At 47.2% G+C, this 23,834-nt stretch overlaps 2 protein-coding genes across 2 annotated transcripts; both read right to left on the reverse strand.

The window, feature by feature from the left end:
- Positions 1-3,044: 3,044 nt before the first annotated feature.
- LOC141100538 (uncharacterized) lies at positions 3,045-19,758 on the reverse strand. The gene is made up of 3 exons (XM_073589098.1): positions 19,471-19,758; positions 10,443-10,533; positions 3,045-3,703 (listed from the first exon to the last, which is right to left on the reverse strand). The coding sequence occupies exons 1-3, from the start codon at positions 19,756-19,758 to the stop codon at positions 3,102-3,104; spliced, it is 981 nt and encodes a 326-aa protein (XP_073445199.1). The 3' UTR covers positions 3,045-3,101.
- LOC141100560 (uncharacterized) lies at positions 6,456-10,045 on the reverse strand. The gene is made up of 6 exons (XM_073589119.1): positions 8,748-10,045; positions 8,603-8,676; positions 8,384-8,467; positions 8,077-8,287; positions 7,722-7,878; positions 6,456-7,607 (listed from the first exon to the last, which is right to left on the reverse strand). Exons 4-6 carry the CDS (start codon positions 8,189-8,191, stop codon positions 6,578-6,580), a joined length of 1,302 nt encoding a protein of 433 aa, XP_073445220.1. The 5' UTR covers positions 8,192-8,287; positions 8,384-8,467; positions 8,603-8,676; positions 8,748-10,045; the 3' UTR covers positions 6,456-6,577.
- Positions 19,759-23,834: the final 4,076 nt, after the last annotated feature.

Here is a 23,834-nt window from a genome sequence, read left to right on the forward strand (position 1 = left end):
TCCTTATCCTGGTATGCATGGCCCCCTCATCCCTACCCTGGTATGCATGGCCCCCTCATCCCTACCCTGGTATGCCTGGCCCCCTCATCCCTACCCTGGTATGCATGACCCCCTCATCCCTAGCCTGGTATACATGGCCCCCTCATCCCTATCCTGGTATACATGGCCCCCTCATCCCTATCCTGGTATACATGGCCCCCTCATCCCTACCCTGGTATACATGGCCCCCTCATCCCTACCCTGGTATGCATGGCCCCCTCATCCCTACCCTGGTATGCATGACCCCCTCATCCCTATCCTGGTATACATGACCCCCTCATCCCTATCCTGGTATGCATGGATCCCTCATCCCTACCCTGGTATGCATGACCCCCTCATCCCTAGCCTGGTATACATGGCCCCCTCATCCCTATCTTGGCATACATGGCCCCCTCATCCCTATCCTGGTATACATGGCCCCCTCATCCCTACCCTGGTATGCATGGCCCCCTCATCCCTACCCTGGTATGCATGGCCCCCTCATCCCTACCCTGGTATGCATGACCCCCTCATCCCTATCCTGGTATACATGACTCCTTCATCCCTATCCTGGTATGCATGGATCCCTCAGCCCTATCCTGGTATGCATGGCCCCCTCATCCCTACCCTGGTATGCATGGCCCCCTCATCCCTATCCTGGTATGCATGGCCCCCTCATCCCTATCCTGGTATGCATGGCCCCTCATCCCTATCCTGGTATGCATGGCCCCCTCATCCCTATCCTGGTATGCATGGCCCCCTCATCCCTACCCTGGTATGCATGGCCCCTCATCCCTACCCTGGTATGCATGACCCTCTCATACCTATCCTGGTATGCATGGCCCCCTCATACCTATCCTGGTATGCATGGCCCCCTCATACCTATCCTGGTATGCATGGCCACCTCATCCGTATCCTGGTATGAATGGATCCCTCATCTCTACCCTGATATGCATGGCGCCTAATTCCTATCCTGGTATGCATGGACGTTCATTCCTATCGTGGCAGGAATTATCGCCCTCATCCCTATACTAGTATGCATGGCCCCATCTAATCCTGGTATGGAGGGCCCCCATCTTGGTCCTGATATGCATGGCGCAATCCTTATAATTGCCCACCACCCCCATCCTGGTATGTATGGCCCCATCAGAAAACATAAAAAAAAAACCACAAAATATTACACTTACCTATCCTGCGCTCCCTTACAGCATCTGCTCCGGTGCCAGCAACTGCTTTATACTTGTAAGTAGCACATGTCAGGGACGTCATGCGTTGCTCACAAGCAGAGCACAGCTGCCGGAGTACTCGCCAGGACTGTGCGCACAGAGAGCAGTGAGTATTCCTTCCTCATCAGTAGCACGCAGTGTCAGCCACTGGCTTCCTGCTGCTGCCGGCGGTCACGTGTGCCGCTACTTAAGAGAAATGAATATTCATTGGATTCATCATTCATTCATCAGGGAACACTTACCTTTCAGAGATAATTTCCATATTCATACTAAATAATGGCACAGATCCCCCAGACATTATGATAGCACATATCCCTAGTCTTTATAACGATATTACACTCATTCCCTGACAGACCGCAGCATGGCCATTAGTTAGAAGCTGCAAATGACCTTTGGAGCAGGTAAGGTTTCCCTGAGTGGTACAAATTGGGCCGTCTAGAACAATTTGTCTGCAGTACTAATTAACAAGATATAAGCAAATAGTGGCAAACATAACCCATGTATGAGGGAAATCAATATTAATTATAAGGCAAATTGCCACCTGCCACTCAAACATGTGTATATTAATAGATACGTGTAGGGCCAACTGCAAAAAGCATGCTAAGAAAACACTGAAAAACAGTCATAGGGTCCCATTAAAATTCAATACTTTATTAAATACAAAAATGTAAAGACGGGTACGGTACAACGGTAAGGGCAGGGAATATTGCACACACCTAGTGGTCACACAAGAAATATGGGCATCCGGACCAAGCACCTCTGCAACTACACATGTATTACATAAACAATGTAAAGTGATGCAGGCTGCATTAACATATAAATAATCAAGCATCATCAATGCAGTACAATTACCTGAAAGTGACAGGAGGTGTTGGCAGAGGAGCCGGACCGGGACAAGGAAGGAGCTTGTTCGCTCCGAAACGCGCGTCGGGGAAGGGCTGACGGTCCAGCTCCTCTGCCAACACCTCCTGTCACTTTCAGGTAATAGTACTGCATTGATGATGCTTGATTATTTGGCTGCTTGAAGTGTTAGTATATTTGCTCGAGATGCACCTGCAACTGCTGGGAGTCAGCTTAGCATGCTTCTACTCTTTCTATGGACGGCTGTCCTTGTAATACAATGCATTTTGTTATATGAGCACTCGCTCTTACTATAGTACATGTGTCCTTACATCATTATGATGGGTGGTTGCTTTTGGTGCCAATTAGATTCTATTCGTGCCATATGATTAATTATTTGTATGTTCCTATGATTGTTTTTTCAATACTAATTAACAGCAGTTACATTACCAAACTAGGGCAGTCACTATAGGAGAAAAAACACAAGAATTATGCTGTATTGTCACATACTATCTATTCCTGACACTGGAGTGGCTTATAAACTTACACAGTATATAGTCTGAGGTCTGGGGTCTGCCAATATGTGGCTAGTTTTCTGACTGTTTCGGATAACATGATACATGATTTTAGTTATATAGGTCAATATTAAATAGTCTCCTGATGAGTCGCCTTTGGTGAGAACGATGAAACCCATAGAAATGAGTGGCTTGGAGAGTGAGTGTGTATACGTCACCTCACCCTATGTACTGAGATGTGGGGTACATGTTTTTTCTATTAGTCACCTACTGACTAACCTTCAGGGGGTGAATTATGGGTATAGTTTTACATTTGGAATTAATAATGTTTAGTTTTATCCTTTTGTCAGCAAACATGAGGAATGACAAGAGAAAACCCATTTAAGAAGATTCAATTTTGGTTAAAACTATTCCAACATTATGAACATAAAAAAGGCTTCTCCCCTATGTGACGTCTCTGATGTTTATTCACAGTTGATTTCCAAGTAAAATATTTCCCACATTAAGAAAATGAAAAAGGCAACTCCCCTATGTGGGTTGTTTCGTGTTGCTCAAGATTCCCTTTACGCTTATAACATTTCCCACATTCTGAACATGAAAAAGGTTTCTTCCCTATGTGGGTTATTTGGTGTTGCGTAAGATTCCCTTTACAGTTAAAACATTTCCCACATTCTGAACATGAAAAAGGCTTCTCCCCTGTGTGAGTTCTATGGTGAGTAACAAGCAGTGATTTATATGCAAAACATTTCCCACATTCTGAACAGGCAAAAGGCTTCTCCCCTGTGTGAATTCTCTGGTGAGTAACAAAATGAAATTTCTTGTTAAAACATTTCCCACATTCTGAACATGTAAATGATTTATTTGCTTTAGGAGCAGTTTGTTTTTTATTGCCTCTATTGTGACTTTGATTTTCCTTAGTAGTCAGTAATGAATCAGAAGATGGGACCTGTTTCATAGGATCCGATGACAGATCTTTGCTGTGAATTGATGATGATATATCTGGAGTAACAGCAATCACTTTAGTTGTATCTTGAAGGATCTCAAGATGATCAGATTTAAAAATTGAAGATGTCAGCTGTCCCTCTGATCTCCTGGTACAGTCATCTGCTAAGATAAAAAACATTTTTAATAAAATATCCTTGAGTTTTATATTTTTGAACATTTCTACATAAACTGTCAATAAAAATGGCAAGCTATGTAAAAGCTTTAATTATTTACCAAGACAATGACAGTTCACAGTCTAATAGAAAACCTTGTTGGATGAGCCAGTAGTGTGCGGTGTTCAACTGTTTGTTCATTCTGCCTCCCAAATGTCAAATATAAAGAAACCAATTAATGATATGTAGATGAAAATAATACCAATTCTCATCTCACAAAAACAAGTCCCCACTCAGGTCCATCATCTGTCAATGGAAAAACAGAGGTTCCCACACGATTAGTGGCTCAAAGGCTGTTGAAAAGCAACAAGGTTTCCATAAACCAATCCAGCAAAATCCGCTCTCACTTCGGAGTCTTGCAGTGTGCGCAAACAACATTTAGGATCCCTGTATTTAGCAATATTATAGTGAGAAGAACCCACTTAATTTGCGATGTCTCCTGGAGAACAATCTGGGCACTATGTGCTGGGTAAGAAAATGGCAAATGTGTAATTTCCACTCCAACATCCACTGCGTGTTAATTTCCGGAAAGTTGCTGTAGAATCAAAATATTCACTTCTCCTACACACGTGGTCTAAATTGTTGGTACCCCTCGTTTAAGGCTACTTTCACACATCACGTTTTCGGCGTCAGGCGCGTTCCGGCGTCGTGCCATAGCGCCGGATCCGGCAAATGTTTAGTAAAACCGGATGTGACGGATCCGGTTTTCTGCCGGATCCGTCTTGCGCTTGATAGCCAAAACCGAATCCGTCTCATCCGGTTTTCGATCCGTTTTTCGACGGATTACGCCGGATCCGGTTTTTAAAATCGCCCCTTGTGGCCTTCCGAACGGGATTGGCTACTGGAAAACTATATATAGCGTGTTCCTACAGCCCTTCTTTGACAGGTTGTAAAGGAGAAAGTGCAGGTTGGAGAGAAGAGCAAGTTACTGGCGAAGATGGATGTTGTGATTGGAAATATTTTGAAGAATTTGGCAGATTTTATAGCGGAGGCGAATCGTTTGAGGGTGATTGTTCTGGAGAAGGAGAGAGCGAGACAGCAGCGCATCAGGCATCGTAGACGACGTTTGTGGATCCACCCTATCACAGCCAAGAGAATGACGCGTGGGGTCTATTCTACACTCTGCATGGACCTTAGACGAAACCCGGAGAAATTTTTCGCATATGTTCGGAAAAAATGGAGAATTTTGATTACTTGGTGGAGCGCATTGCACACCTCATAAGAAAAGCGGACACCTATTGCTGCTTCTCTGTTTCACCCGCAGAGCGTCTGATGGTGACTTTAAGGTAAGCCACATTTATTGGATCTGCTCGCTTCAGAGCACACTTTCACTGCAATCTTGTTGGTGGTAGTTTGTATCTCCAAGTGTTATAGGTCAGTTTTGGTATGTAATGCTGTGATTTAAAACTAATTTATTGTTTTTTAATTCCCCACAGATTTCTTGCAACTGGAGAATCCCTTTCGTCACTGCATTTCCAGTACAGACTCGGGATTTCCACCATATCTGGAATAGTGAAGTACACATGCTGTGCACTGTGGGACTCCTTAGCTGAAGAGTTTTTACCAGAGCCCACAACAGAGAGGTGGATTGAAATTTCTGAAAAGTTTCTACAGATATGTCAGTTTCCCAACTGCTTGGGCGCTGTGGACAGGAAACATATCCGCATTGTAAAGCCAGCCGGATCGGGATCGGAATATTTCAATTACAAGAAATATTTTTCAATTGTCCTCATGGCCATCGCTGACGCGGAATACAAATTTATTGCTGTTGATATTGGGGCCTATGGCCGCTCCAATGACTCTCAAGTTTTCAAACTGTCTGCCATGGGGCGTAAACTGTATGGAAACACCTTCCAGTTCCCACCCCCTAGACCGCTGCCGCAAACATCTGGTCCACCTATGCCATTTGTCTGTGTAGGGGATGAAGCCTTCCAGCTGTCAGAACACCTTTTGAAACCGTACGGTAGCAGAGGATTGTCAAGAACAAAACGCATTTTTAATTACCGCCTCACAAGAGCAAGAAGAATGGTTGAATGTACCTTTGGTATTCTGACAGCCAAATGGCGGGTCCTATTGACTGCGATCAACCTCAAGACAGAAACTGTTGACGAGGTGATCAAAGCTTGCGTAGTACTCCACAATTTTGTTATCTGCAAGGAACCCATTTCCATTGAGGACACCTCTGAAGAAACCACCTTGCAAGATTACCATGACATTACCACTAGAAGTTCTGTGACGGTTTCAGTAACGAGGGACAATTTTGCACAATACTTTATGTCACCTCAAGGCAGAGTACACTGGCAGGATGACAGAGGGTGAAAGATTTGTGCCCTTAACCAAACTTGTGTACCTTCTGTACCAACAGTATATACCTTTGCCAACCAAAGTTGGCTATCTTGTCATGGTCTTACTATTTTTAGCTTTAGGCCACAGGTGTGTACCTGGTTGTGTTTTATGCAAAGTATTTCACCTTTTAACAAAAGTTGTGTACATTGTTAGGAAATCACCAACAATAAACACAACTTTTTAGGTGAAATACTTTGCTTCAAACGCAACCAGGAACACAACTGTGGCAAAAAGCTAAAATTTACCCACAGTTATATACCTGGTTTTGAATACCTTTTTACCTTTGAAATACCCTGTATTTAACCTTTTTTTTAAACATAGTTCGCCGCAGAAAGAAATGACAGACAACCATTGTGAAACGATAATTTAACTTTTATTTAAAATATTTTTTTTTTGTAAAATGTTTTTAAAGTGCAAAAAACTTTTTTAATAAAGGTTTGAAGAAAAACTGGGCATTTTTATTACAAAACACACATTACAAATCTGTGTAGTGTGGGGTGGAAATACTGCTGGAGGGGCTGTGGGACACTTCGACACTGGGAGTGTGGAGAGAGGACTGGGATCGTGGTGGGGAAGGAACAGTTAGAGGTGAAGGTGTGGAAAAAGCTACAGAATGGGTGGACATGTGGGAGGCAGAAGAGGTGGTGGGCGGTGGAGTGGAGGGTTGGGCAGGGACTGTAGGAGCAGATGATGTTGATGGCAAGTTGTATGGGGAAGGAGTTTGGTACGGGGAAGGAGTTTGGTACGGGGAAGGAGTTTGGTACGGGGCAGGTTGCTGGAAGTGGGGAGATGTCTGGTACTGGGGAGGTTGCTGGTACTGGGGAGGTTGCTGGTACTGGGGAGGTTGCTGGTACTGGGGAGGTGGCTGGTACGTAATAGGAGGGGGAGGATGGAAAGTGGCTGGAGGGGGTGCAGGTGGAGGAACTACTGGGGTGGGAGGAGGAGGTTGGGAGGTAACCTGCTGGAGAGCACCGTGGCATGAATGCATTACATGCATCTGCTGGCTAGGAGAGAGCGTTTCCATGCGCTCCACAACAGACCTGAAAAAGGTGTGGTTTGGCGAAGATCTTGCTTCTGAATGCATGGTTTGCAGAAGTGTCTTCACCTCCAGAATGCTGGAGTTGATCTGCTGAAAGCCTGCGGAGATTTGCTCTGACAAGACTTTTAGACAGTTCTGGAAAGATGCATTCAGATGCAAGAACTCTGGCTCATAAGTCTTTTCCTGACCCCTCTGCCGCTGCCGCCCAGTACCCGCAGGTGTACTAGAGGTGGCAGGGGCAGAAGGGTGGGGTAAAGGGAAATCGATCTCCTCACCAGCAGCTTCATGTAATGTAGGCGGCCACGATGCTCCTGTGCTGGTGGATGGGACAGATGGGTTGAATGTGTGGGAAGGCTGGGAAGGTGCAGATTTACTGGGGCGGTCGAAGTGTCCCTCGGTGCCGGTCTCCTCAGGGATCACCTCAGAAGGGTCCAATCGTGCAGGCTCCCGAGTGCTGCTCACCGTGCTGTGGAATAAAGAGAAAAAAAACAATTAAAATACTGACATGGTATGGCCCTGGCTGAAAAATTTTTTTTTACATCTAAACATTTTTTTTTTACATGTGGTGTGTAATATTTACCTTCTGGTGAGCATTGTATCCCGGAGGAACAACAGGGCTCGTGCGTACTTGTACTTGCTCCTGCGTCCTCCAGATCCACTCGGGGCCCGCATCTCTTTATTGAACTCCTTCTTGAAACGATCCCTCACAGACCGCCACCGCTTCACAATTCTCTCCCCTGAAACGAGAAAGGACAAAGTGGTTAGTATACAACATCAGTGTTTCCCAAACTCCAGTCCTCATGGTCCCCAGGGGTCATGTTTTCAGGATTTCCATAGTAAATAGAAATCCTGAACACATGATCCGTGGGGACCACGAGGACTGGAGTTCGGGAAACACTGGTTTAAATCAAGCAACCGGTACTGTATATACTTACGCTCTTTAATCTGGGCCCGAGCATCGAGGTCCTCCCAGCGGGCCACAAGGAGCGAACAGATTTCCTCCCAGAGTCGTCGGGTAACAATCAGGTCAGCATGGTGGCGGTCAGCCATATTCCATAGCGGCTCCCTTTCTCTGACGAGATCGATGAGGTGGTCCACATCAATTCCTCCATCCTCACCGTCCGAGTCGGGAGCACGCTGTGAAGGCTGTTAAAGTAAAAGAGAAAAATAGCAAAATTAGTCACCACACTTAAGACATGAAATAAAAAGTGTACCAAAATTTCACTTAAATATTATACTTACACGCTGGTGACCGCCGCGTTGCTGTCACCGACGACCCTGGGAGGCACTGCGAGGACCTCTTGGCCGAGCACCAGATTGGGAAGACTAGAGAAGAAAAGAAAAAAATTTATGTGTTTGGATGTTGGCATTTGTTTGCTGTGTGAGGTCTGCGGTACATTGTTTTCTATGTGTTGTGTGTAGTGTGATGTTGTGTTTCTGCGTTTGATGCAAAAAACTTACCAATTGTGAGCCCACTCCAGGTGTCTGTCCACCCCTCCTTCTTCTTCTCAGAGCTCCTCTTCAGCTTGTGATTCCTGTTTTGAAATAAAAGGCAATGAATAGACATATATTACAGAGATGATAGATTTTGGAAATAAAAACTTACCGTCAAACGCTGACGATGCGAGGGAGGGCTCCCAGAAGAAAATGTGCTGTCCTCTTGCTGGCCAGACTCCATGGCTGTGGGTGCTGTTGCTGCATCTCTTGGGCGGCTGTTGAATAAAGAGAAACAAAGGGCCAATGAATATCTTGATATTCCTTGGCCCTAGTTTTGAGGAATGGGGGATTTGATAATTACCTTCTCTCATCTGCTGCTGGACTCCCCTCCCGTTGTTCAGCATGCTGCTCCATTTGGGGTGGTGGTGGTGGTGCTGATGGTGCTGCAGTGGTCTCCTGCCTTCTCATGCGTCTGGTTGCTGTCTTGGGTGGCATGTTGGGTGTGGCTGAGGGTCCCACTGTCATGCTTTTATATATGTGTCTTGTGGGCAGAGCTACTGAGCATGCTCAGACCCAAAAAATCCGGATCCGGCGCATTGCGGCGCTCATAGGCTTTCATTGTGTGAAAAAGCCGGACACGCCGGATCCGGCGTGTCCGGCTTTTTAGCCGGAGACAAAAAACGTTACAGTAGCCGTTTTTTCCAGATGCCGGATTGCGACACATTGCCGGATCCGGCGAAAACCGAATGAAACGCATGGCCATCCGGCCCGATCCGGCGCAAATGCAAGTCAATGGGGGGGAAAACCGGATCCGGCATTGCATTTCGCCGGATCCGGTTTTTGTCAAAAGTGCCGGATCGCGCCTGACGGCGAAAACCTGATGTGTGAAAGAGGCCTTAGGGGAAGGAATTTTTTTCCCTATGGAGAAAATTGGCTTCTACTGTGTGGGTTTTTTGCCTTCCCCAGGATCAACAATGCAGAACAGCTGCACTAAAAATAGGCTGAACTGGATGGACATAAGGTCACCCTTCAGCCTTCAAAACTATGTTGCTATGTTACTATGATAAGATCTCAGGGATCTAGGAAGCCAACAGCATCATTACCCTCCGCTTTCTCTTACAGGCCCAGCATAATATTTTTCTTCAAGTGATTTTCTATCTTGTCAGCACATTCTACGTACGCTGTCATTTGACTTTATAGTTACAAATCTGGGCAGGTAACGGTCCGCGTCTCCTAATGTGAAGGAGAGAATGGCTAATGAAATCAATTATTAAACCTTATATAAGTCAGTTCGGATATGGTGTTCAGTTCGGATATGGTGTACCAAGATGGCGTCTGTGTCTTCAGACAACACCCTGGAAGGAATCCTTGGAATGCAGAAGCTGAGATACTGGATACCATATATGGAGGTGAAGCTGAAATGGACCTATCATAGACTGACACTGGCTCCTCAGAAGATTGTGTGACACCCATTTCCTGTCTCTTTGTCTTGAGAATAAACTTCAGTTGTGTGCAAGCCTTTGCTGAGAAAGGAGTAGACATCTAACTCTGTGCTCAGTGTGACTCTTTAAGCGCACACTCGGCCTATATTGGGTCAGTACAAGCAATCATATAGATCTCGCTTTAAGGGATCACCCTCACACTAATACCAGGGGGTAGGTGCATCCTCCAGGTGGTAAGTTCTATAGAAAAGGGCTTTCAATGCCCAAAGTCATTTGAACAGTTTTGGGTGAGGAGAATGTTGTGGTCTAGAGGCAAAATGGTGATCATGGTAATACGGCTGGACTACACCACCGATAAAGCAGCCACAGCCGGTGACTGAGAGGAATCTGTGACTTCTCTGCATTCAGTGGTTACTACTCACCTGGGTAGTCATATGTGGGAATCTCCTCTTTACACCGCTCATCACCCCTCACATATGTCTCTGTAGTATTAATATGGGTCAGATCTTCACCCTGAAACAAATATTGTAAAAGTCACCGACAGATGGAGAAGTCCCATCTATGATCAGCTCTAATCCTGCCATCTCCACCGTTCTCATTACACAAGTATAAAACATATAATACTGGTGGATAAAACAAGACTGAGCACAAGACCTTCACAGCCGTCTACACATCATAGATATCCTGACACCTTCTCTCCATCTACCTGATGATCCTGAGGAACATTGGGATCTTCTTGGTTACAGTCCTGTGGAAGAAGAGGACGGGGACATCTCTCTGGTGTTGTCCTCTTACTGGATAGATCTGGAGCAAACACATACAGGGACTGAATTCATTCTCTACATACAGATAATTATAGGCCGTGTGTATTTAGTCCTGTCTATTACCTGGAGATGTGAGGGGCTGGGGAACCTCCATTATGACGTTCTTGTACAGATCTCTGTGTCCTTCTAAATACTCCCACTCCTCCATGGAGAAATAGACAGCGACATCATGACACCTTATAGGAATCTGACACATACAATGATACCGTCATCCCCCCGATCCCTTCATAGTGTTACTGTATAATGTCCCAGCATTCCCAGCAGTGTCACCTCTCCAGTCAGCAGCTCAATCATCTTGTAGATGATTTCTAGGATCTTCTGGTCATTGATGTCCTCATGGATCAGGGGGTGAGGTGGAGGCCCCGTGATTGGGCTCAGGGGTCTTCCCCATCCCTCAGACACAGGGTCCTGACAGCGATCACTAGAGGTCTTCTTCACCACTGTGTAATCCTGGTTATGGAGAGACACAGTAATAAATCTCACTACAGACATTTCCAGAGTCCTCACCTCTCCAGTTCTGTCCATCTGTTATTCCCATAGATAAGAATGATGTAATGTGACATCATCAGAATCTCTCACCTCTCCAGTGAGACGGAAGAGGATCTCTAGGGTGAGGTGTAACATCCTCTCCGCCATCTTGTCTCTGTCCATATCCATCCTTGATGGGTAAATCAGGAAAATTCTCTTCTGTAGAAGATCTTCACTGAGAGGATCCGATATTGTAGAGACCTGAATGAGAAGATGATCCGATGTAACATCATAAGAATCCTGTGTAATAATACAATTACTGGAGATAATAAGGGAAACATATGAGGAGATTTATTATCTTACAGGGTTTAGTTTTCTCCCCTGACATCTACTAATAAAACCTATATATTTAGGCCACAGACAACAAGCAGTTTCCTCCTCAGAGTCGGCAGCTGAACACGTTCCTCATAGACTCATCTTCCATAACGCTAATTCTCGTCTCATTACCGACACTGGAATCGGCATTAGCAATACTGCAGGAGATATTCATTACACGCGACATGAGAAATAACTCCTTCATGATGAGGACGACATCTTCATCTTCTACTGCGGCTCTAGAGACAGATGTGGCCAGAGTCGGTCACTGCCTCCATCCCCACCGGCCGTCTATATGAAGGTTTCCCGCCTTCCCCGCACTGGAATCTTCTCTCACGTTAGATCTCAGCTCTGAGTCACACACAGAAGTTTGAGGCTTTTCTGGAAGAACAGGACAGGAGAGATCTGAGGCCGATGTCTCCATGTACAGGGTTTCCCCTCGGGATAAGAGGCTTTTCTATCCCTTTCCCCCAATTAGAGGGGACACCTGTGGATATCAGGGTCTTTACCGGCTGCAGTCCTGGGGGGATTTACTCGGTAACGTGGACGTTGGACAAACGTCACCATCAATTCCCATCAGAGTGAAGGAACATCGCTCCTCTATTCAGCTCTATGGATCCAGGATGAAATCCACTGCGGCCCCTGCAAAAAAAGAGCGAAGTCTGGTGAGACCCCCGAGGCCGGAGATTTCTACAGCTGCTCTGCACGCACAGGACCTGTGATGAGGTCACAGGAGGGGAGGAGTCAGGGGTCACCTGATCAGGGGCCTCAGTGTGTGCAGGACTCTGCTGTGCTGGTTGTCATGGTGCTGGATGAGGGAAAGATTATGTGGGGGTCAGGAGGGGTTTACAGGGTGGATGTAGCAGAGCCGTGTATGTACGAGGTGTACGGAGCGGAGCCGTGTGTGTACGAGGTGTACGGAGCGGAGCCGTGTGTGTACGAGGTGTACGGAGCGGAGCCGTGTGTGTACGAGGTGTACGGAGCGGAGCCGTGTGTGTACGAGGTGTACGGAGCGGAGCCGTGTGTACGAGGTGTACGGAGCGGAGCCGTGTGTGTACGAGGTGTACGGAGCGGAGCCCTGTGTGTACGAGGTGTACGGAGCGGAGCTGCGTGTGTACGAGGTGTACGGAGCGGAGCCGTGTGTGTACGAGGTGTACGGAGCGGAGCCGTGTGTGTACGAGGTGTACGGAGCGGAGCCGTGTGTGTACGAGGTGTACGGAGCGGAGCCGTGTGTATACGAGGTGTACGGAGCGGAGCCGTGTGTGTACGAGGTGTACGGAGCGGAGCCCTAGGTGTACGGAGCGGAGCCCTGTGTGTACGAGGTGTACGGAGCGGAGCCGTGTGTGTACGAGGTGTACGGAGCGGAGCCCTAGGTGTACGGAGCGGAGCCCTGTGTGTACGAGGTGTACGGAGCGGAGGTGTGTGTGTACGAGGTGTACGGAGCGGAGCCGTGTGTGTAGGAGGTGTACGGAGCGGAGCCGTGTGTATGCGAGGTGTACGGAGCGGAGCCGTGTGTGTACGAGGTGTATGGAGCGGAGCCGTGTGTGTACGAGGTGTACGGAGCGGAGCCGTGTGTGTACGAGGTGTACGGAGCGGAGCCCTGTGTGTACAGAGCGGAGCCGTGTGTGTACGAGGTGTACGGAGCGGAGCCCTGTGTGTACGAGGTGTACGGAGCAGAGCCCTGTGTGTACGAGGTGTACGGAGCGGAGCCGTGTGTGTACGAGGTTTACGGAGCGGAGCCGTGTGTGTACGAGGTGTACGGAGCGGAGCCGCGTGTGTACGAGGTGTAGGGAGCGGAGCCGCGTGTGTACGAGGTGTACGGAGCGGAGCCGCGTGTGTACGAGGTGTACGGAGCGGAGCCGCGTGTGTACGAGGTGTACGGAGCGGAGCCGCGTGTGTACGAGGTGTACGGAGCGGAGCCGCGTGTGTACGAGGTGTACGGAGCGGAGCCGCGTGTGTACGAGGTGTACGGAGCGGAGCCGTGTGTATGCGAGGTGTACGGAGCGGAGCCGTGTGTGTACGAGGTGTATGGAGCGGAGCCGTGTGTGTACGAGGTGTACGGAGCGGAGCCGTGTGTGTACGAGGTGTACGGAGCGGAGCCCTGTGTGTACAGAGCGGAGCCGTGTGTGTACGAGGTGTACGGAGCGGAGCCCTGTGTGTACGAGGTGTACGGAGCGGAGCCCTGTGTGTACGAGGTGTACGGAGCGGAGCCGTGTGTGTACGAGGTTTACGGAGCGGAGCCGTGTGTGTACGAGGTGTACGGAGCGGAGCCGCGTGTGTACGAGGTGTAGGGAGCGGAGCCGCGTGTGTACGAGGTGTACGGAGCGGAGCCGCGTGTGTACGAGGTGTACGGAGCGGAGCCGCGTGTGTACGAGGTGTACGGAGCGGAGCCGCGTGTGTACGAGGTGTACGGAGCGGAGCCGCGTGTGTACGAGGTGTACGGAGCGGAGCCGCGTGTGTACGAGGTGTACGGAGCGGAGCCACGTGTGTACAAGGTGTACAGAGCAGTGTGTGTACGAGGTGTGCTCTGTATACACCCATATACCCCCAGCCTCAGTCGCAGACGCCTCTGTGTATGCTGTATACACCCGTGTACCCCCAGCTTCAGTCGCAGATCCCTCAGTGTACGCTGTATACACCTGTATACCCCAACTTCGGTCACAGGCGCCTCTGTGTACGCTGTATACACCCGTATACCCCCAGCTTTGGTCGCAGACCCCTGTGTACACGATTCAAGATTCAAGGAAGCTTTATTGGCAGGACTAAATACACATTAGTTTTGCCAAAGCAAGTGTACAAAAGGGAATAGGGATAGGGACTGTAGGGATGTTGGGTAGGGGTTGTAGGAAAGGTGGATGGGGGCAGATCCAGGATGGGGATATAGAAGTCCATGGCATAGGGAAGGTGAATGGGGGGCATGGGGCAGATCCAGGGTAGGGGCTATAGAAGTCCATGGCATATCATAGTTCTCTTTCTCGCAGTCTATGACATTCGCTCACACACTGCCCTGCTATCTCCACTGCTCTCTCTTCTCCCCCAGCAGGATATATGTTTTCTCTTCCTCCATGGTGATGAAATCCGGGAAGAGATGTGAGAGTCTCCTGAAGTGAGTGTCCCTCACTGCTGAGTATTTGGAGCAGTGTAGCAGGAAGTGGGTCTCATCCTCCAGGGCCTCCTGTTCACAGTGTTGGCACAGTCTTTCCTCCCTGGGCTTGTAGCTCTGCCTGTGTCAGCCGGATTTGATGGCCAGACTGTGGGCACTGAGTCTATACCGGCTCAGGATCTTGCGGTCTCTGGGGTTCGGGAGTCTCTCCAGATATGGGGCCAGTCTGTAGTCTCTCTGTAGACTCTGGTGCATGGTCAGTTTCTGTGAGCTGATAATGTCGTTCTTCCAGTCACTTACGTACCTCTCCTGGCCTTCGTCTACCATCTTCCTGATTCCGGCTTTTGTTAGGTTGCTGTGATTGGTGTTCTGGTCAGGTTGGGTTTGGGTGAGCTGTTCCGAGGGTCCTGGTTTTTCTGTTTCACCTACATGTGTCAGGGCTTTATGGTGATGGGAGCTTGGATTGCTTCTTTGTAGGTGAGCCCGGAATGACAGTGCCCTCTTTAGAATCGTTAGGTGTAGAGGGAATCTGCCCAGCTCGGCCCGGCAGGCACTGTTGGAGGTGCTCCGATGGACTTGGAGAAGGTGATTGCAGAATTCCAGGTGGAATATTTCTGTTGGGCTGGAATCCCACCTTGACCAGTCTGGGTAGGTGTGAGGGCCCCAGACTTCATTGGCATACAGGAGGATTGGGGCAATGATAGATTCGAAGATTTTTAACCAGAGCCTCACTGGTGGCTTCAGATAGCAGTTTCCTTCGGATGGCATAGAAGGTTTTGCAGGCCTTGTCTTTCAGGGTCTCTATGGCTTGTTTGAAGCTCCCTGACCAGTGAATCTCTAGGCCCAGGTAGGTATATTTGTCCATTCCTGTAAGGGCGCAGTTGTTGAGGAAAAATGAAGGGTGCTGGTCTGATTTTCTCTTTCTCTTCTGTAACACCATGATGTTGGTTTTCTTTGCGTTGACCGGTAGTGCTCAGGTGGAGCTGAATTTCTCTAAGATTTTCAGGTTTTCTTGGAGACCTTTCTCGGTTGGTGACAGAAGCAGCAGGTCATCTGCATACAGCAGGAATTTCACCTGCACGTCGTGGAGGGTTAGATCTGGTGCTGTGGAAGATTCCAGAGCGGTAGCCAGCTCGTTGATGTAAATGTTGAAGAGCATTGGGCTTAGGCTACAGCCTTGTCTGACTCCACGGCTCTGCCGGAAATAGGCCGTTCTTCTACCGTTCACACTCACACTGCAGAGGTTCTCGGTGTAGGAGCTTTTGATAACATCGTAGGTCTTTCCTCCTATTCCGCTCTCCAGCAGTTTCAGGAATAAGCCTGGGTGCCACACCGAATCAAATGCCTTTTTAAAGTCTACGAAACAGGCGTATATCTTCCCGTTCTTTGTATTGTGGACGTGTCTCTGAATGAGGCTGTGCAGGGTATAGATGTGGTCGTTAGTGCGGTGGTTTGGCATGAACCCTGCTTGGCTCTTGCTGAGGACGTTGTGCTCGGTGAGAAAACTGAGGATCCTCTTGTTCAGGATGCTGTTGAACAGTTTTCCCAGGTTGCTGCTGACACATATTCCTCTGCAGTTGGCATGGTCATACCTGTCCCCATTCTTGTGGATGGGTGTGATGAGGCCTTGGTTCCAGGTACGAGGGAAGTAGCCGGCACTTAGCACAATATTGAAGAGTTTAACCATTGCGGCCTGTATTTCTGGTGGGCTGTACTTCAGCATTTCTGGTAGGATTCCATCCAGGCCACCGGCTTTTCTACATCTTATGGAAGAGATTCTCTCTGCTACTTCTTGTAATGTAATAGGTGTATCCACGGGGTTTTGGAAATTTTTTACTTTTTCCTCCATTGCTTTTAGTTTTGCCATTAAGCTTTCCTGTTCTTGGCTTAGTTCTTCCTTTGGAATGTCTTTATAGAGGTCTCTGAAGTACTGGAGCCAGATGTTGCCATTTTGGATATGGATGTTGCGTTTTCTTGTCTTTTGTGCCCATGTGGTTCCATAGTTCCCAGAAGGAGTTGTCTTGGAGGGCATCTTGGAGTTGGTTGAGCTTGGAAGAGATGTAACTCTGCTTCTTCCTCCTGAGGATGGTTTTGTACTACCTTTGTATAGCTTCATAGGCTTCCCTCAGACCCGGGTGGTTGGGGTCTCTGTGTTTCTTGTTTGAGGCTGTTCTCAGGGTCTTCCATACGGCTTTACATTCTCTGTAAACCATCCATTGATCTGTTTTTATTTTGGCCTCTTGTAGTTGATTTTTTAAGGTTGGACAGTCTGGCCATTGCATAGAATATATTGTTGAGGTCTTTGGCAGCTTGACTCACTCCCTTTGGGTTAGGCTGGTACTCATAGTTGTAGAAGTGGTGGAGCATCCGCTGTATTTCAGGTCTGCTGGGAGCCTCTTTATACTTTAATGCTGACATTTTGTGCCATTTTTTAGGATGGAGGCCGGGTGAAGAGGCCACTCTGCTGTGGCTTTTGAGTGGATGGTTTCTCTGTAGATTTCAGGTACAGAAGAAGTTGGCTGTGGTCTGACAGGTGCGTTTGTGGGGAGACTATGAAGGCGCTGATATTTGCCAGGTTCATATCTGTAATGGCATAATCTACTACACTTCTCCCAACATGGGAGTTTAGTGTACACCTCCCTAAGGAGTCCCCTTTGGTTTGTCCATTAAGAATATGAAGTCCTAAACTTCTACATACGTTCAGGAGCTTTTTACCACTTTTGTTGACTGTACTGTCGTTTTCTCTCCCTGTTCTTGCATTGAGGTCTCCAAAGATGAGAACTTTGCCCAGGCCCTGATAGTGGGCGGCTTCTCTTTGTAGGATCTCGAAGCAGTCTGGATTGAAGTAGGGTGACTCTGGTGGTGGTATATAGGTGGCGCAGAGGTGGACATCAGACTGAGAGGTGAGGATGGAGCTGCTGATCCTGATCCATATGTGGCTGCCTCCTCTCTTCACCGGTTTGATGTACTGGGGGAGCTCCTCTTTATACCAGATCAGTATTCCTCCTGAGCTCTGGCCCTGTTTGATGTTTTTATTTTTCAGGGCAGGGACAGAGATTTCCCTGTATCCGATGGGCACCAGAGATTCGTTTTCGGCTCTGGTCCATGTTTCCAGGAGGATCTGAACGTCTATATTTCTCAGTCTTTGTATAATGTCAGGGTCATTTGTTTTACATCCAAAGGTCGAGGTGTTGAGACCCTGAATATTCCAGCTGCTGATTGTAAGTGAAGTCATGTTTCTATATATCTTGGGTGTATATACCTTGTAATGAGTATAGCTGTGTAGATCAAACTGGATTTCTGACTGTTCTGTAGATGTGCTTGGTTCCATCCAGTCACATTAGTTTCCTGCATATTGCGCTGAGCAGGGTCTTTATCTCATTCATATCTCTGCTCTGCATGTATCTGTGTGGGGTCGGTGGACCCCTCCGTGGAGGTCTCCACCTCTGATGGTCTGATTTTGGGTGAAGAGCTTTGTTTCCAGCTTCTGGAGATAGGATTGGGGTTTTCTGCCTTTTTATTGTTGGGGCTCTTTCAGTGTGATTATGGTCACTGTTGAGTCCAGGCCTCGGTCCTCTGTTTAGTATAATGTCTTTCAGCTCTTTGGCCAGGAGGCTGACCCCTTGTTTGTTGAGGTGTTTATTATCATACAGGTGATGGTGGTTTATGGAAAGGTGTTGTGCCAGGGTCACGTTTGGGACAGTCTTGACCCTTTCTGTCAGTTCCATATTGATACTTTGGGTGGTTTGCCTGGATATATCCTTTGTTGGGAGCAGAGATGACAGAATGATTTTGCTGTCTGGGAATGTTAGTTTTGCCGTCTTTGCTAATTGGATAAGTTGTCCTGCGATCTGCTGGTGCTGGTCTGGCAGATTGTTTGTATGATAATATGGTTTGGGTTGGTAAACCGTGGATTACTGATGACCTCTGTCACCTGTTCAATAGTTGCACAGTGAACTTTTCTGACCCGTTTTCCTGGGAATAGCCATCGTGTATTTAGGTACTTCCCATTTGAGTCCATTATTAGGACAATGTCAGGACTTTGTGATGTCTGGGGTGGGTTAAGTGGCCGCTGATGGGGGTCTGTGATGCTGGCTTTGCTGGTGGTTGGTTCTCTTCTCTTTTCTATCTCTCTCGTTTCTGGTTCACTTTTATTGGTTTCAGGATTGGTCGTATTGGTTATTGTTGTGCTGTTATTTGGCATCTTCACATTCTGGTCAGTGGAGGCCATGTTGTCTGCTCTCTGGCTTGCTTCCTTTGCCCCCTGCTGGGTCAGATGGTGAGGGGTCTGTGTTTTTAGTTCTGCGGTCTCCTTTATGAGTCTCTCATTGTCATTTTGTAATTCACGCATTTCTTCTATCTTCTGTAGAGCTGACTTGTACTCACATTTCAGTTTATTGATCTCACTTGTTACTTGGTCATTTGCATTTCTATGCGAGTTTCTTTGAAGCTCTTCCCTAATTTGGAGTGGTTCTCTTTCTAATTGGGATAGGCAGTCTCTGATGGCCTCAGGGGAGAGGTGTGAAGTGTTGGGGGTTGAGGAGCTGAACCTAGAGATCTCTGTAGAGATGTGAGCATTAGAAGTGGCCTCTAGGGGTTGTTTTTTAAAGATTTGTGCCTGTTCTCTGATATGAGTAAAATGGTTTTCAAACTGCTGCAGATTGTCCTCGTCCCTTGCACCATGACGGTGCCATTGTTGTATAGGCTTATGGTAAGTGAGTTGGTGTCATCATCTGCTTGGCTTCTGATTTTAATCTGCCGGCCATTATTAGTGTTGCACTTAAATATATATTTATAATGTTTGCACAGGGTGGTGTGCCAGGCCGAGAGTTGATCTGTGTAGAATAGCAGGTTGGTTTTTCTTTTATCTTCCTCTTTGGTGTAATCAGCAATAAGAGTTTCTGGTTTCTCTCTGATTGTGATTCCTTTCCTAGCTTTACTGCTCCTCTGCCCATGTGTTGTCTCCATGTCTGACCCCCAGGTGTCCTGTGTCTCCAGCTCTGTGCTTTGCTCATTTACTCCTTCTAAATTTTGTTTTTCCATTTTTGTGGTTATATAGTAATTATAATCCTTATTTCTAAGAGGGTTAATTTGTAAGAAGCCTATAGGTTGTTTGGGGTTGCAGGATGGTCCTAGCTTTGGATGCTCAGGTCTCTGGATGTCCAATGAATGCTGCCTGTTGTTTGCAGTCTGTCCTACAAGAGATTCTTGCTTGGTCCTTTAAATCCTCAATTTCTTCCTCTTTCATAAATAACCTAAAGTCCAGCTCAGACCAGATCCCTTTTCTGTTCCACGGAGTTGATTTTTTCCAGGTTTTGTCTTACAGTTGGCTCATTGCAAGGTATAACAAGAAAACACAGAATGACAGATTTGCAAAAATACTCTGCAATAAAAAATGGCAGTAATCAGCAAGTGATGGATAACAAATACAGGGTATTCAGGTGATACTTTTTTTGCGCAAAAAAAATGTACATCAAGCTGCTCCACCACGTCAAGGTAACCCCTATCGAAGCAGTCCCTATCTAATGTATTAAAAACCTGAACATGTGAACAGTGTCTAATATGAACAGGATTCAGACAGGCCGCTCCCTAGTATGGGCTTGTGGTCTGAGACAGCTCTTATGTGCATGTCTCCCAAACCATGCAAAGCAAGGAAAAAAACGGATTAAAAACACAAATGTGACATGCACAATTCTGAACACGTCGATCAGACAATGCTCACACCACCCACTAACTGAGATTCAACAAGAAAACACAGAATGACAGATGTGCAAAAATACTCTGCAATAAAAAATGGCAGTAATCAGCAAGTGCTGGATAACAAATACAGGGTGTTATGAATGAGTCACCGTAGGAGGCAAAAGCAGAAATACAAGCTAAGTCCAGAAAACCAGAGAAGTTGGCAACTATCAGATTGCAGACCCCTGAACCTATCAACACAACTAGCAGTAGCCGTGGGGGGTTCCTACGATGCCCTAGACCCCTCGATCACAGCCGGAGAATTACATAGGCCTAAAGAAAGAAAGGGGAAATCTAAACTGCCCCAGAGCAGACCCCAAAGCAATAGGCAGCCCCCAACATATAATGACGGTGAAGCAAGATGAAAATACTAACACAGACAGAAAGATAGACTGAGCAAAGATGGGGCCCAAAACTACCTAGATAGGAAAGGACAGGAAGGCTGCTGTCTGCAATCTGCCAAAACCCTATCAAAGACATAAGCCAACAAGCTGATATGAAAAAGGCCCTGAAGCAGCTAGGCTTCAAAAACTAAATCAGCACTCAGGTATTTTCAGAAGACAGAGCTAAATGAATTCAGCACACCCCAGCAGGGAATGGCAGAAATCCAGAAAAACAAAACAAAGTCAAAGCACCAAAGGCCGAGAAGCAAACTTAGCTTTAGAGGAGCAGGAATTCAGACTGGTCTCCAAGGATCCCACAGAGAAATCACCCGCAGGGCAGAAGGGCGTCGGCAGCCTTATATCCAGTCAGTAACTCCACTCAGCCAGTCATCATCATCAGCCTCAGATGTTTGATAATCAGGCTCACTACCTTTCTTTACCAGAAGAGGGAGTTCCTTGGGCCTCAGTAATGAAGGGGAAAATGAACTCACAACAGTACCTCCCCCTTGAGGAGGGGTCACCGAACCCTCAAGTACGCCACCAGGGCGATCAGGGTGAGCCCGATGAAAGGCACGCACCAATCTTTTGGCATGAATATCAGAGGCAGAGACCCAGGAATTATCCTCCTGACCATAACCCTTCCACTTAACCAAATACTGAAGTCTTCGTCTAGCCAGACGAGAATCCAGTACTTTCTCTACCTCATATTCCATGTTACCTTCAACCAATACAGGGTCTGGAGGTGCCACCCCCGGAACAACAGGTTCAACAAACCTCTTCAACAAAGATTTATGGAACACATTATGGATTTTAAATGTGACAGGAAGAGCCAAACGAAAAGAGACCGGATTAATAATCTCCACAATCTTGTAAGGTCCAATAAATCTAGGCTTAAACTTAGGAGAAGCCACCTTCATAACAATATTTTTTGATGATAAACACACCATATCACCAACCTTAAACTGGGGACCAGTGATCCTATGTCGGCTGGAAAACCGCTGGGCCTTTTCCTGGGAGAGAGATAACTTATCCACCACTTGGTCCCAGATCTGGTGCATTCTCTCCACCACAGTGTCAACACCTGGGCAGGCAGAGGGCTCCACCTGCCCTGAAGAAAATCGAGGATGAAACCCAAAGTTACAAAAAAAAGGTGACATCAAAGTGGCAGAACTAGCTCTATTATTTAAAGCAAATTCGGCCAAGGGCAAAAATGAAACCCAATCATCCTGATCAGCAGAAATAAAACATCTCAAATATGACTCCAAGGTCTGGTTTGGTCTCTCTGTCTGCCCATTGGTCTGAGGGTGAAAAGCAGAGGAGAAGGACAACTGAATTCCCAGCCTGGAACAGAAAGTTCTCCAAAATCTAGACACAAACTGGACTCCTCTGTCAGATACAATGTTCTCAGGAATCCCGTGCAAACGAACCACCTGTTGTAAAAACAGGGGCACCAACTCAGAGGAAGACGGCAACTTAGGGAGTGGTACAAGATGAACCATCTTAGAGAACCTATCACAAATCACCCAAATAACAGTCATCCCCTGAGAGACAGGCATATCAGAGATGAAATCCATTGAAATATGGGTCCATGGCCTCTTGGGGACAGGCAAAGGCATCAACAACCCACTAGAGCGAGAACACAATTTAGACCGGGAGCACGTCCCACAGGACTGCACAAAATTCCTGACATCACGAGACAAGGAGGGCCACCAAAAAAACCGACTCACCAGATCTCTAGTACCAAAAATACCTGGATGACCAGCCAAAGCAGAGCAATGAACTTCAGACATCACTCTCTTCTTCCACTGGTCAGGAACATACAACTTTCAACTGGGACAACGCTCAGGTTTGTCCTCCTGGAACTCTTCCAGAGCACGTCTCAAATCGGGCGAGATGGCAGAAAGAACTACCCCTTCGCCTAAGATGGTAGCAGGCTTGGTCACCACAGGAGAATCAGCAAAGAAGCTCCTAGAGAGGGCGTCTGCCTTGACATTCTTAGTGCCCGGAAGAAAAGAGACCACAAAATCAAAACGTGTGAAAAACAAGGCCCACCTAGCCTGTCTAGGATTCAAGCGCTTAGCCGACTCTAGGTAAATCAAATTCTTGTGGTCAGTGAGGACCACGACTTGATGCTTAGCTCCCTTCAACCAATGTCTCCACTCCTCAAATGCCCATTTCATGGCTAACAGTTCCCTATTCCCCACATCATAGTTACGTTCAGATGGAGAGAACTTTCGGGAAAAGAAAGCACAGGGATTCATTTTAGAAGTTACAGGATCCTTTTGGGACAAAACAGCTCCTGCACCAATCTCAGAAGCATCCACCTCTACCTGGAATGGAAGTGAGACATCAGGTTGCTGCAAAACCGGGGCGGAGGTGAATCTTCGCTTCAGCTTCTGAAAGGAAGAAACAGCCTCCGGAGACCAATTTAACACATCAGCACCCTTTTTAGTCAAATCAGTCAATGGCTTGGCAATACTAGAAAATTTTGCTATAAATTTCCGATAAAAATTAGCAAAACCCAAAAACTTCTGGAGGGCCTTCAAAGAAGTGGGCTGAACCCAATCGTGAATGGCCTGTACCTTGGCCGGGTCCATTTCAATAGTTGACGGGGACAAAATAAATCCCAAAAAAGAAATCCTCTGTACTCCAAAAAGGCATTTAGATCCTTTGACACACAGGGAATTCTCCCTCAAAATCCGGAACACAGTCCGAACATGTTCCACATGAGAGTCCCAATCCCTGGAAAAGATCAAAATATCATCCAGATAGATGATAAAAATGTATCCACAAAGTTCCGGAAAATATCATTCATGAAGCACTGGAAGACAGAAGGGGCATTAGTGAGCCCAAAAGGCATCACCAGGTACTCAAAATGTCCCTCCGGAGTATTAAACGCCGTCTCTCTCTCAGGAAAAGGCC

This window comes from Dendrobates tinctorius, unplaced genomic scaffold (assembly GCF_039654945.1).
Source record: "Dendrobates tinctorius isolate UK_male_01 unplaced genomic scaffold, ASM3965494v1 ptg000106l, whole genome shotgun sequence".
Lineage (NCBI taxonomy): Eukaryota > Metazoa > Chordata > Amphibia > Anura > Dendrobatidae > Dendrobates > Dendrobates tinctorius.

Excerpts from the sequence above, each read along its gene's own strand:
- LOC141100560 (XM_073589119.1), bottom strand. The coding sequence starts at position 8,191 with ATGGCTGACCGCCACCATGCTGACCTGATTGTTACCCGACGACTCTGG. Across the intron at positions 7,879-8,076 it reads TCGGGCCCAGATTAAAGAGC|GGGAGAGAATTGTGAAGCGG; the intron begins GTAAGTATATAC and ends TTCTCGTTTCAG. Across the intron at positions 7,608-7,721 it reads GATACAATGCTCACCAGAAG|CACGGTGAGCAGCACTCGGG; the intron begins GTAAATATTACA and ends TTTATTCCACAG.
- LOC141100538 (XM_073589098.1), bottom strand. The coding sequence starts at position 19,758 with ATGGAGACAACACATGGGCAGAGGAGCAGTAAAGCTAGGAAAGGAATC. Across the intron at positions 10,534-19,470 it reads ACAACAATGGCACCGTCATG|GGTGAAGATCTGACCCATAT; the intron begins GTGCAAGGGACG and ends TATTTGTTTCAG. Across the intron at positions 3,704-10,442 it reads TCCCACATATGACTACCCAG|ATGACTGTACCAGGAGATCA; the intron begins GTGAGTAGTAAC and ends TTATCTTAGCAG.